General features: G+C 50.1%; 5 protein-coding genes across 5 annotated transcripts; 2 read left to right on the forward strand and 3 right to left on the reverse strand.

Moving 5' to 3' along the window:
• Positions 1-1,305: 1,305 nt before the first annotated feature.
• On the reverse strand, positions 1,306-4,110 carry Aspvir_009821 (ATP-dependent RNA helicase DBP10; the record flags this gene model as incomplete). Its single annotated transcript, XM_043272959.1, has 1 exon — positions 1,306-4,110. The coding sequence occupies one exon, from the start codon at positions 4,108-4,110 to the stop codon at positions 1,306-1,308; it is 2,805 nt and encodes a 934-aa protein (XP_043128894.1).
• Positions 4,111-4,618: 508 nt separating this feature from the next.
• Positions 4,619-5,677, forward strand: Aspvir_009822 (putative replication factor-a protein; the record flags this gene model as incomplete). The annotated part of the gene is made up of 3 exons (XM_043272960.1): positions 4,619-4,622; positions 4,697-4,788; positions 4,934-5,677. 3 exons carry the CDS (start codon positions 4,619-4,621, stop codon positions 5,675-5,677), a joined length of 840 nt encoding a protein of 279 aa, XP_043128895.1.
• Positions 5,678-5,960: 283 nt separating this feature from the next.
• Positions 5,961-8,066, reverse strand: Aspvir_009823 (MATE family efflux transporter; the record flags this gene model as incomplete). The annotated part of the gene is made up of 3 exons (XM_043272961.1): positions 5,961-6,767; positions 6,829-7,187; positions 7,244-8,066. The coding sequence occupies 3 exons, from the start codon at positions 8,064-8,066 to the stop codon at positions 5,961-5,963; spliced, it is 1,989 nt and encodes a 662-aa protein (XP_043128896.1).
• Positions 8,067-8,944: 878 nt separating this feature from the next.
• Aspvir_009824 (DUF202 domain-containing protein) lies at positions 8,945-9,624 on the forward strand (the record flags this gene model as incomplete). Its single annotated transcript, XM_043272962.1, has 2 exons — positions 8,945-9,042; positions 9,198-9,624. The coding sequence occupies 2 exons, from the start codon at positions 8,945-8,947 to the stop codon at positions 9,622-9,624; spliced, it is 525 nt and encodes a 174-aa protein (XP_043128897.1).
• Positions 9,625-9,919: 295 nt separating this feature from the next.
• On the reverse strand, positions 9,920-10,871 carry idi1 (isopentenyl-diphosphate delta-isomerase IDI1; the record flags this gene model as incomplete). The annotated part of the gene is made up of 3 exons (XM_043272963.1): positions 9,920-10,155; positions 10,219-10,557; positions 10,631-10,871. 3 exons carry the CDS (start codon positions 10,869-10,871, stop codon positions 9,920-9,922), a joined length of 816 nt encoding a protein of 271 aa, XP_043128898.1.
• Positions 10,872-11,687: the final 816 nt, after the last annotated feature.

Here is an 11,687-nt window from a genome sequence, read left to right on the forward strand (position 1 = left end):
AATCATGTGCCTAATGTATGTCCTCTTGCAGTATCTCCTGCGTCGCCCTAAGACAATTCTATTCTGCGCAGGTCAAGCTTGAAATCAAAAGGCTGGCTTGCAAAGGGTCGCACTTGTGCATACAATTGGTAGCTACGAGGCCAATGGACTGACAGTATTAATTGAATTCAAGCACGAATAAGAGATAATCAAGTCCAGACTGGTGTCAAGAACCCTTGCTGCTGATCTTGATCTACGCAGACCAGACAATAACATCCACCCACCTTACTCTTGGACTCTCGGATGATTATTCTGAGAGCACCGTACATACTCAAATAGTCGTTGCGTGTAGAAAAGCTCTGTATGTATGAGGTACAGCCATATCCATATTTATTGGTTTTGGGGAGAGGAATTATTTCCCCACAAAAGAAAAGAAAAGAACGGGAGAAAGCCAAGGACGCAAGGACGCATCCCCTGCTCAGAAGATGATCTATCATACCTGACTCCCAACATACACGGAGAAATAAAGATCGAGGAATTATAGACACAAGAGAAAGGTCATATATCCACACCTCCCCCTTGTCCTGACCAGTCGATCTTCCGTCACATGATGCACACTGCGATTCGCACTCTGAAATACCTGATCGGCATATAAAGCTCAGCATACCAAAACACTTCTATAAGTATACTCCAAACACTTATTCTATGACGCAATGTTGGTGAAATCCTACAGTTCCCCTCAGCCTCCATACCAAGGAAGACCGGTGTGGCAGGAAGGAGACGGAGTGTGGATCTCCCAGTTGCCAAAGAAAAAGCAAAGAAAATGAGTTACCAAAGAAGAGGCCTTCCGGAGAACGCAATAGTGCTGCACAGATGCTCCACTATTCACCGTCGGAATCAATAGTCCAGCTGGTGGAGATGCCGGATCATCCATATGCATTCTAATTCTCCCTTGGCGGGTTTGAGCGGACTGGGAATATCTTGGAATTCTAGGCCTGGGCTATGGGTCTCCTTCACGGGTTTTTGGGTAGAATATTAAGTAGCATTTTCTCAATGAGGTGGTGAGAGCTTCTGTATTGAAGGGGGTGTTAACTTATTAGCACTTTTACTGAGAGACCTTTATGGTTTGGCATAAGGGGCTAGAAGGTAATACATGTTGGAGAGTATATTCTGCATAAGGACTTTGTCACCGGAGAAGTTTGGTCGTGGTCGTTCCCTAGAAATGATCTGAATTGGGCTTTGGTACAGAAACAAATTATACTGTAGCAGGTATCATATGCAATTCCTGGTATATACATGAATCTGGAGGAAAACTCAACCTCCCGGTTACCTCTTCCTAGAGGGACGAGCGTTCTTCTCTCGTCTTTTCTGCTTCAGCTTGCGCGCAATCCGGATATCGTCCGTATTCTTCAGCTCGCTCTTGGCACGGGGTGCTGCGCCGCCAGCCTTGGACATGGCCCGCTCCTTGGCCAGTTCAGCCTTCTTCTTCATCTTCTCGTAATCACCGCGAAGAGGATCAGCCCTCTTGGGTGCTTGCTCCTTGCGATGCCTGAACCGCTTGCCTGAGATGGCTGCGTTGAGACCAGCAGAGAGGTTAGGAGCCTCGGCCTCGCCCACCCGAGGCAGGCGGCCGAGACGATTACCTCTCTTCCACGCGTCGAACCGTCCACTCCGGAAGCTGGCTGCAATCTTCGCCCCGCTCTCGCCCCGGACGAGGCGCGTGCCCTTGGAGCCGTCTTCGTCGTTTTGTCGTGCCACGTACTTCTTGTGTCGCTTGTCCCAGCGCATCAGTGTACGAGCCTCACCGAACCCGCGGCCTCCATCGTCGCCCGCCAGATCCATGGTCGCACTGCGTGAGGCCTGGGCGAAGTTGGAGTTGGTGCCGGAGTGCACACCGTAAGCTCGGTCCTCCGCCAGGGAGTTGTTATTCGGGGTATAGGACATGAAGTATTCAGGATTCTGGAAAGATGCAGCGCTGGCTTTCTTCGCCTTGTTATCCTTTGATTGTGAATATGACGAGAAGGTGACCTCCAGCTCTGAATCGGATGCCATCGACATGTTATCTGCCACGCCCGTGGGGACGTCGTGCTCCTCGTCAGAGAATGTATCCTCATTCTGGTTCTCCTCGGCCTCGGTGCCTGCCTTTTCGCCATCGGAAGCGTCTTCGGGAAACTCGGACTTTTCATTCGCTTGCGCACGCTTCTTCTTGGACTCTAGAGTGGTACGAACTCTCTTGATCGTATCAAGAGCGTCGACGTTCTCGTGTTTGCCCACGCGCCGGTTGTTGACCTCAAAGATTGTCTCGGGCGGCCGGTAACCACCAATGCGGGCGAGCATCTTCTCTCGCTCGGCCTCTAAACTACTGGTTTCATCTTGGAAGAGCGGATGTATGCTTGTCCAGTTGTCGGAAGAAACCACCTGTTTCGATCGCTTGGCACTCTCAAGAGATGCCGAGTTCCGGGTTCGCATGTAGAGCTTCTCACCTTTGGCAGCAACCGTGCGTTGGGCCGCAAGGTCGGCATTATCGTCCAGGACCTTGGTCACCCACTCACAGGTTTGAGAGAGCCCATCCCTGGGTAGACTGCCAGTGACAACGTCTTCGGCGAAGTTTACTTGATCACCAAATTCGCGGCCAACAACAAGTCTTCTTCCAAGGAATAGTTGCAAATCAAGTAAATAAGGAGCGTCTGCATCCCGGACCAGACTGTAACTCCAACCCTTGCGCCCTGCACGAGCAGTTCGACCGACACGGTGAATAAAAATTTTGGGCTGGGAGGGGAAATCGTAGTTGATGACATTCGCAAGGATAGGAATATCAATACCTCTGGCTGCAACGTCGGTGACAACGAGAATATTGGTCATGCCCGTTCTAAAGTTTTGAACCTGAATCTTTCGAGCGGTTTGATCTAACGAACCGTAGACGTAGGACACAGCGTATCCCGCCTCGCGCAGTAGAGAGTAAAGATAATCGACATGGTGTTTTGTCGCAGCGAAAACGATTGTCGAATGCTTGGTCGGAGACTCTTTCGTATTGACAGCCTTCTCCATTTCTGCTCTCTTCCTCTTGTTGTTCTTCCAGTTCCTGGCGCTTGCATTCTCTTCTTTCCTTTGTTGCGCAACCTCGGTTGGCCCAGTCGGCATCTTGATGACCTCTTGGAGGACATAGAGCAAGGCTCCTTCCTTCTCGGAAGTTTTCACGGAGAAGAAGGCATTTTGAAGATCGGGCGAGATCTTGCTCTCGGTGTCCAGACGGACTAATGTAGGTTCCTGCAGGCCGGCGCGGGCAAACTCGACAAGGGACTTCGGAAGGGTGGCAGAGAACAGGAGAGTCTGTCGATTTGCAGGAAGACCGTGCAAAATCTCTGTTAGTTGCGCGGCGAAACCCATCTCGAACAGTCGATCGGCTTCGTCGAAAACGACATAACGGATACTGGACAAATCCAGATTCATTTCCACCTTCAGATGCAGGAATCGACCGGGTGTCGCAATAACAATATCTGGATTGCCGGCCATCATCGCGAATTGCTCCTCCAGGCTGTCTCCACCAACAAGAAGAACCGACTTCAGGTCAGTACCTCTGCCCAACTCCTTGACGACTTTCAATGTCTGCAGTGCCAATTCTCTCGAGGGGGACATGATCAGGCCACGCGCTCCAACCTTGGTGCTATGACTCTTCAACTTCTCGATCATGGGGATGACGAAAGCGGCCGTCTTCCCTGAACCAGTCCGAGCCATACCAACCACATCCTGGTCGTCCATAATAACCGGAATAGTCTTGCGCTGAATGGGAGTCGGTACTGAGAAGCCTTTCCGAGCGATTGCTCTTAACAGATTGGCACTCAAGCCCATGGCTTGGAAACCACCGCCCTTCTTCACAGTACGACCCTTGAGATTCGAAGCCTTGCGGTTGGCAGAGGTTTGCCGCTCGGCGATAAAAGCCTCATCACCATCATCGTCTTCATTCACGTCGCCGAGGAAGTCGAGCGCCTGCGAGGGAACCTTCTTCGGGGGCTGCCGCTTGAACTTGGCCGAGGGCTGTTCGTTGTCGGAGTCGCTGTCATTCTGGAAGAGGGCGCCTGTGATGTCGAACTCATTTTCCGACATCGCTGGGGATGCCGCGCGGCGAGGCATCTTGAGATTCTGTTGCGCAGCTGGCCCAGGTCGCTCCTAAACAAAATATGGGGAAAAAAAAGCTGCTTGAAGTCGCCCAAGGGCGGGAGAAGATATTTTGAAGCTCGGAACCACTCACGATTCGACTTTCATCAAAATTGTAAGATGTAAGATGAAACAGAAAACCCTTTCCGTCCAACTATGTCTTGCAAGGGCGAAATCGAAATCCAGAATGCCTCTCGTCTCCTTCCGACCAGAACAAATCTAGCAATCTCACTTTTTCGTTTTAGCGGCGGAGAAAATCCCAAGGCGGTGATGAGCCAACAAACTCTGTTCCAGTTTTACTGCAGTCCATGCTCGCTGCAAACAGGACAAACACCGTCCGCCCCGCGACGCGTCCAACACGTCCCGAAGAGGTAAAATGACAGCCCTCTCGGAGAAGTGATGAAGCGCTTTACTTCTCACGGTGATAATTGATAGCTTTCCCCCGGTGGGTATTCAGAGCGGAGTTTTTGAGTATTAGTACAAAATGGGTAAGTAGAGCTTCTTCTTCGCTGTTTACATCGGTAATCTCTTGTTTTCAAGGCCTGACTGACTCCTCTGCCAGACGGGGGTTACAATTATGGCAACAACTCATACGGAGGTGGAGGCGGTGGTGGCTTCATGCCTGGAGAAATGAACAGTCCAGCTGGCGGAAAGGTATTCTGCTCCCTGTCCTTTGTTAGCCATTCCTGAGTTGGAGCTTCAATGAGCTATGCCTCCCAGTTTGTATCAAACAAGGCGGCAATCTCAGACCACGCTCATCGCTCGATGAATGAAGCCTTACTGACATATACAAACCAAGGGCGACAACAACAATGCCACCCTTCGTCCGATCACAGTCAAACAAGCGCTCGACGCCTCACAACCCTACCCCGAAGCCGCCTTCCAGATTGACGGAGCGGACGCGGCCAGCGTCTGCTTCATTGGTCAAGTCCGCAACATCAGCTCACAGAGCACAAACGTCACATACAAGATCGATGATGGTACAGGGGAGATTGAAGTGAAGCAGTGGATAGACACACAGACCGCCGACACGATGGAGACGGATGATGGGAAGGGAACCGGCACCGGGAAGAACCAGGTCGAGCTGAACGGCTACGCAAAGGTGTTTGGGAAGATCAAGTCGTTCGGGAATAAGCGATACGTGGGAGCGCACTGTGTACGGCCGACGACGAACCTCAACGAGGTGCACTGCCATCTTCTCGAGGCCGCTGCGATTCATCTGTTCTTTACGCGTGGTCCTCCTGGTGGTGGAGCCGCTGGCGGCGCTGCTGGTACTGGGGTCGGCGCGGATGCCGCGATGGGTGGTGCAAATGACTACAGTGCAGGCAACAGTAATCTCCCTGCTATGAGTCCTGCCGCTCGGAGAGTCTATAATCTCTTGAAGACCGAGCCTCAGAGCAACGAGGGTCTTCACGCTCAATTGATTGCCGCCAAATTGAATCTGCCCATGCCGGATGTAGCACGGGCTGGTGAGGAGTTACTTACTGCTGGTGTTATTTTCTCGACTGTTGATGAGCAGACTTGGGCGATTCTGGAGTACTAGGATGATTGTGTATTGCATATACCGTTAATGTGTCACATTTATGAGTACGAGGCGGAAATTAAAAGGTGTAAAGGCCTGGTTCTTCTCAATTTGATACTATATATCTAAAGGTCTAAATTCTTGACGAGACAGCAGTGTTAAATCCTTATCCTCCTATATGAAGGCTCTAACCGAATACTCATTAATCCTTCTAAAGTCCATTTATACATTCCCAATTTTGATATGGGCGAGGCAGCATGTCATATGCATCATCAATCATGTAGTATCAACTACTCAAGGACATTTATGACATCGCGTTTCTCCGAAGGGCTTCAGTCACAGCCCTATTCCAATCTGCCCGAGTGAGGAAGATTGCCTCGATGATGGAGACAAGACAAAGCGCAATAGCGACACCGGACCAGAGACCAAACAGACCCCAATTCAGTCCGAAAGTTGTGCCAAAGCTGATCGGCATGGCAATGGCATAGTATGAAAACAGCTGGACATAACCTCCAATTTCTTGCCTTCCGATACCGCGCATGATACCATTGCAGTTAGCCGCGAGGGCGTCAAAAAGTTGAAACGCTGCACAGAGAGGTAGAACTCCAGCTACGAGCCGGATTACTTCCTCATCTGAAGTGAACAGAAGGGGAATATAATGGCGCAGCGATGAGAGAACGATCATGTTCAACAGACCGACGATGACCGCACCTCCCATGGTCACCTTCGCGGAAGTTTTCGCGGCATCCACAAGCGTTGCACCGATGAGATTTGCGACGCGAGTACTGCCGGAGATAGACACAGGGAACGGGATTTGGAACGTAATGCTCGAGATTGTGGACAAGATCGACTGCGCAGCGAGGGGAGTTGTGCCAAGCCATGACGATGCCAGAGTCAAGACTTCAAAGGCAAGGCATTCGGCCTCCACCATGACCAGTCCGGGAAGTGCAAGCTGGATCATCGGACCCCAGTTCCGGAAAGCACGCTTTGTCAAACCACTCCAGCAGTCTGAGCCGGCAACGAAGTACACATAGAGGAACAGGAAGAATGGCATTAGCCAATCGGTAATGGCGACCGAGATGGGTGCACCAACGAAGCCCAAACCAACTTTCTAGTTAGGAGTCAGTCAAGTCCGACCAAACTATGCGAGAAACTGATTGGAGGGGTCATACCCAGACGAGGAACCAATTCATGAATGCATTAAAAGGGGCACAAATCAACAGAACGTAGAGAGATGCCGAGAACAATCCCTGTGCCTGCATGTACCGTTTCCCGCTCTCAAAGCAAGCGTACCCCGGCGCACCCAGAGCAACCACCTTCAGGTACAAACCTGCCAATTCGGCGACCTCTTTCTCCGGAACAATTCTCAAGAGAATCATATTGGCGAAAAACCAAATAATTGCAATAGGAATGGTAATAGTCCAAAGAAAGAAGACCATCTTCTGCATTTGCAGACCAACAAGCTTCTTCCTTCCAGATCCGTATGCCTGCGAACAAAGAGTGTCCAAGCTGGTTGCTAAACCTTGGTAGACTACATGGCAAAATTAGAATGATAATATTAACGTAGAATGGAGGAAACAGACGAACCTGCGTAGCCGGTGATATTTGCAGTCATACTTGCCAAGCTAACAGCACCTAGCTCCTTCTTGCCCAGATGACCCAGTGTGAATATGCTCGCTACCGTCAGGGAATACTGAAGCAGAAAGGTAACAGTAAGCGGAGCAGCGTATCTGCTTATCACCAGAGCTTCTCGCTTCCATGTTGTATGTATCAGACCAGCAACCACTGCTTCCTCCCACTTTCGATCAATCGCTTCAGCATCTCTCAAGCTATAGTCACGGCCACCGTTCCCAGCTCCAAGCAGAGAGGTAGCTTCTGTCGGTACAGCAGCAGCTTCCGTCCTCTCCGGCCTCTCCACTCCACTGCCAGACTCCAGTGAATCTACAGGCTCGGGAGACTTTGATCTGAGACTGCGGGACAGAAGGCCGCTAAATCTGCGCCGTTGTCCGTTGTGCTCATGTGTTCTGATATCATCCGAAATAATATGATTATCAGTCAAAAGACGTCTTTCCTCTTCGATTGCCTGGTCGCGTTCCCTCCACGAAAGACATTCTGGCTCTCCTCGGTGCGGAACAACTGTGCTATGCGATACAGTGGTGAAAAAGCTGGGGCGTTGGTAAGAGCCAACTAAAGAATGGGGAGCAGTGCCGGGCTGACTATTGATCGCACGTACTGTCGACACCTCGGAGTGGTCATCGTCTTCGGTGGTAGTTATTGAGCCTTCGTTACCCGCATAATTTTCAATATCTCGAGCAATTGCCGTTTCCGCCAGAGGGGAACTTGACATGTAACGACCGTAGAATGTCTGCTCGTCTGCGTTGAGCGAGCGACTGCCTTGAGTGCGAACCATGCTGACAATTATTTAGAGGCAGAGAATTAAGCTGTCAATTACCGAGTCTATCCGAAGGATGCTGAGATACGCAGCCGCTGTCATCCACCCGGTCCCAGTTCTCAAAATGAAGCGTCCTCAGTCCTCCATTGAAATACATGATTGGGAGCGGAATGAACGGCGTTGGGGGAGCTAGATTATTAGCAGACTTCGCCTCGATGACCGCCCGCGGCGATGAGAGAAGATCAGGAATAAAGTTGCGAGGACCGGGTATTGAAAGGGCCCCACTGCCTTTTTGACGCCGTCCAAGTGCACCAGTCATGACTCATCTCGTAGTCTACCAATTGACTTTGGAACCAACAATATCTTATTAGTGCCATTTTCTAATACAGAGGCACGAGTAAGGAGTACCTTCAAGATCAATTGCCCCTCAGATGTCAAGTGTCCATGCTTAGTACTCTTGCGTTGTTGCTCGTACGGTGAACCCCGCAAACGTCAATATAGATTCCACTCGGAATCATCCCATAACGCTGGCCGCAAGACATAAGCTCTCGATTATTGAGTGGTTGATCAGCACCCAAACAAAGGTCCATATGGAGTCCCATACTTGCTGTCGACTTTGGAGACCGATAGACAAATCAAACTGAAGATGACGTCGGCAGAGCTCAATCAATTGCAGGGCGTGAGTTGACACATGACATCAGTCTCAAAGTGGACTAGCAGATACATATCACGTGCTCCTATCATCGGATCTGTCAATAACTGGACTCAAGTGTTAATTAATCCTACTTCACTGTGAAGGAATGGTGGCTATCTCCTCGCCATGAATTTCATAGCTGCCCCTGGATGAAAATCACCTATTCGAAGGTTCTCTTGCGAGAATTCAATTCATACTCGATATGCCTGAAAGCACGGCAGGGCAGGATCCATCCTCTCTACGGCCACGGTACAATCCGATAATTAACGTGACCAACTCGGATCCAGTGATAGTAGAGGAGTAAGTAAGACCCTACGTATGCGACGCCCTCATTTTACTCGAAGCAGGGAAAGGATTCAGGCAGGTTCGAGACCGCCGTACTCCTGCTCTGTCTTCTCCGGCCGCCTTGACAGCATCCCTTGGCCAGAGTTTACCCAACTAACCCAATGCTCCAGGCACCTTGAGGATAGGAAACACCTCTTTCTCAGCCGCCCGCTCTTCGGAGCTCTCTTATTTGAGAACGTCGCCTCCGATGCTCGAGATCACTGCGCAAATGAGCGCACATTCCTCTCCTGGCTCCGGCTATCCATGTACCTCGCCGTTGTCTCGATAGCGATCATCATTTCGTTCCACTTCCGTTCTCAACCAACGGGTCTTGAACGCCACCTGGCCCTTCCGCTGGGTGTTATCTTCTGGGTTCTGAGTCTGACTTGTCTTGTTAACGGGTTCGGGAACTATATCCAGACGGTGGTGAAATATAGTCGGAAGGCGGCCCTGGTACAGAGTGGGTGGAGAACGCAGCTGACTTTTACTGTGGTTGGAGTGGTGATTTTCGCCTGCTGTATCTTGTTTATTGTCACTGGAGCGGAGACTCGACGTTAGCTGCAGTCGGCTCTTTTTGGGGTAGAGGTGCATGATTCGATGCTCGTCATCCGTAGCTTTTATGGCCCGCAAGGCGAATTAATGGTTGCCCATGAAACAACAAAATAATGACATTGTCGAGTTCTGTAAATTCAAAAGAACATCGATTGGCTCCTTATTGAGGAATCATGTTATAAAGTGACTGGCTCATGCCATGGTATGGTATCATGCTATTCTCCAAACAGAATATTAAAAGTGCCAGATAGTGCTGGCTATAAACAAAAGAATCTTTCACCGTCCTCGTTGTGCAGACCTCTCACATGCGGCGAATCTCCTTCTCCCCCTTGTACCTGTCCAGGCCCGCCGTGCCGAGGTGACTCCACCACTCAAACAGCATCGAATTGCAAATCAGCTTGAACCAGGGCGTGAATTTGAGGCCTGGTTGGTTGAACATCTGCTTCAATTCCTCAGCGCTGACATATTTCGTATCGCGGACTTCGTTAGGGTTCACGTCCAGATCGACATCTGCTTGAATAAAGAGGATATAGTCGACTTGAATTTGTGTCAGCAACTGCAAAAGCGAATTCAGAAGCCATCAAGGCATCAGGTACATACTCTCATGCTCGCCCCATTTTCCATCACTGGGCGCCTTGTAGTGAATTCTCGTGAAAAACTCAAACTTTTCCAGAGGTACTTGCTCCGCCTTGATTCCAAGCTCCTGGTCCAGTTTTCGCTGCGCGGCACGCTTCACACCCTGCACAGCAGCCTCGAGCTCGGCACCGGTCTCGCCGGGAATACCCAGTGGGTGAGAGCAGCAGGTGTTCGTCCACATATCGGGGAAAGTGATCTTCTCGGAAGCGCGTTGTTGCAATAGCAGGCGGTTGTTAGAGTCGAAAAGAAAAACTGAAAATGCACGGTGGAGAAGACCCCGGTCGATATTGGTCATGAGATGGCCTATCCATCACACTGGTTAGTAGACTATTTCTGGGAGACACCCGACAGACAAACAAGGAATTGAGACACTCACAAGCCTTCTTGCTGGCACTGCCGATGGGCTTATCATCGTCATCTAGAACAATGCATACTTCGTCCATCAAACGGACCTGTTCCTCATCGTAGCCAGCGAGCTCTTCGCTGTCTTTGGCGGAGTCCTCCGTTGTCGAGGGGAAAACCTCCCGAGCCAGCGATGTATCAACTTCGGGGAAGAGAGTGGCGACATTCTCCGCCGTGATTCTTGGGGGAGCAGTGGTTGATGTAGTGGCTGCCATCTTGGTATGTGTCTGGACAATATACTTAATTTGATAGTTTGCCTGAAGATTGAGAGGCTTTAGAGAGTTCTGAAAAAGCGTCTGACGATTGTACGGTTTTGTACGCCCTTGGTTACTCGTAGTCGTAGGAAGGAAAACCCCGCCCACGGTTCGAAAGCAGTGAGGCGAACATGGGCAGAATTCACAAATCCGCCACCAAATCAGCTGTGATTATCATTGTTTTTCATTATTATTGACTCCCCGCATCTCAACGGAACGGTTCCTTGGTTAATGACTGACTGAGCTTATTATTATCAAAGTATATCACAGTGCATCTACCTGCTATGTACGAGTCCGTCATTGAGCAAGCATTTGATGAAATTCCTACATCCCTCCCTTATGTCGACTCTTTTTAGTACTGCTATACTCTCTCATTCCTGTCCTCATCAGATCCGATACACCATCTGTTGTCCTCCAAAAGTGAATAATAAGCCCAAGACAACCTGAATAATTGCCACCTGATGCAGACTCCCATGTGACGAACAGCTTACTCACCCGGGCAAACAGGGATCCTGCCATACTACCTGTTATGCAATCCTATAGAATTCCTCTCTGGATGGCCACCCTGATCAGGTGATATGGACAGCGAAAGTACTCGAATGCGGCAATGTCCGGAGTCATAATGGTCATACTAACCAATGAAGAAAGAGCGGAGGCGTGTGCATATCTCCAGCTATCAAGTAGGTAGTCATGGCCTGTTAAACCCACATGTCTTCATATATTAATTGTCCCCGAAATAACTGCACAAACTAAAGATATATTTCCATCAACCGATTG

The sequence above is a fragment of the Aspergillus viridinutans genome (assembly GCF_018404265.1).
Source record: "Aspergillus viridinutans IFM 47045 DNA, scaffold_9, whole genome shotgun sequence".
Classification (NCBI taxonomy): domain Eukaryota; kingdom Fungi; phylum Ascomycota; class Eurotiomycetes; order Eurotiales; family Aspergillaceae; genus Aspergillus; species Aspergillus viridinutans.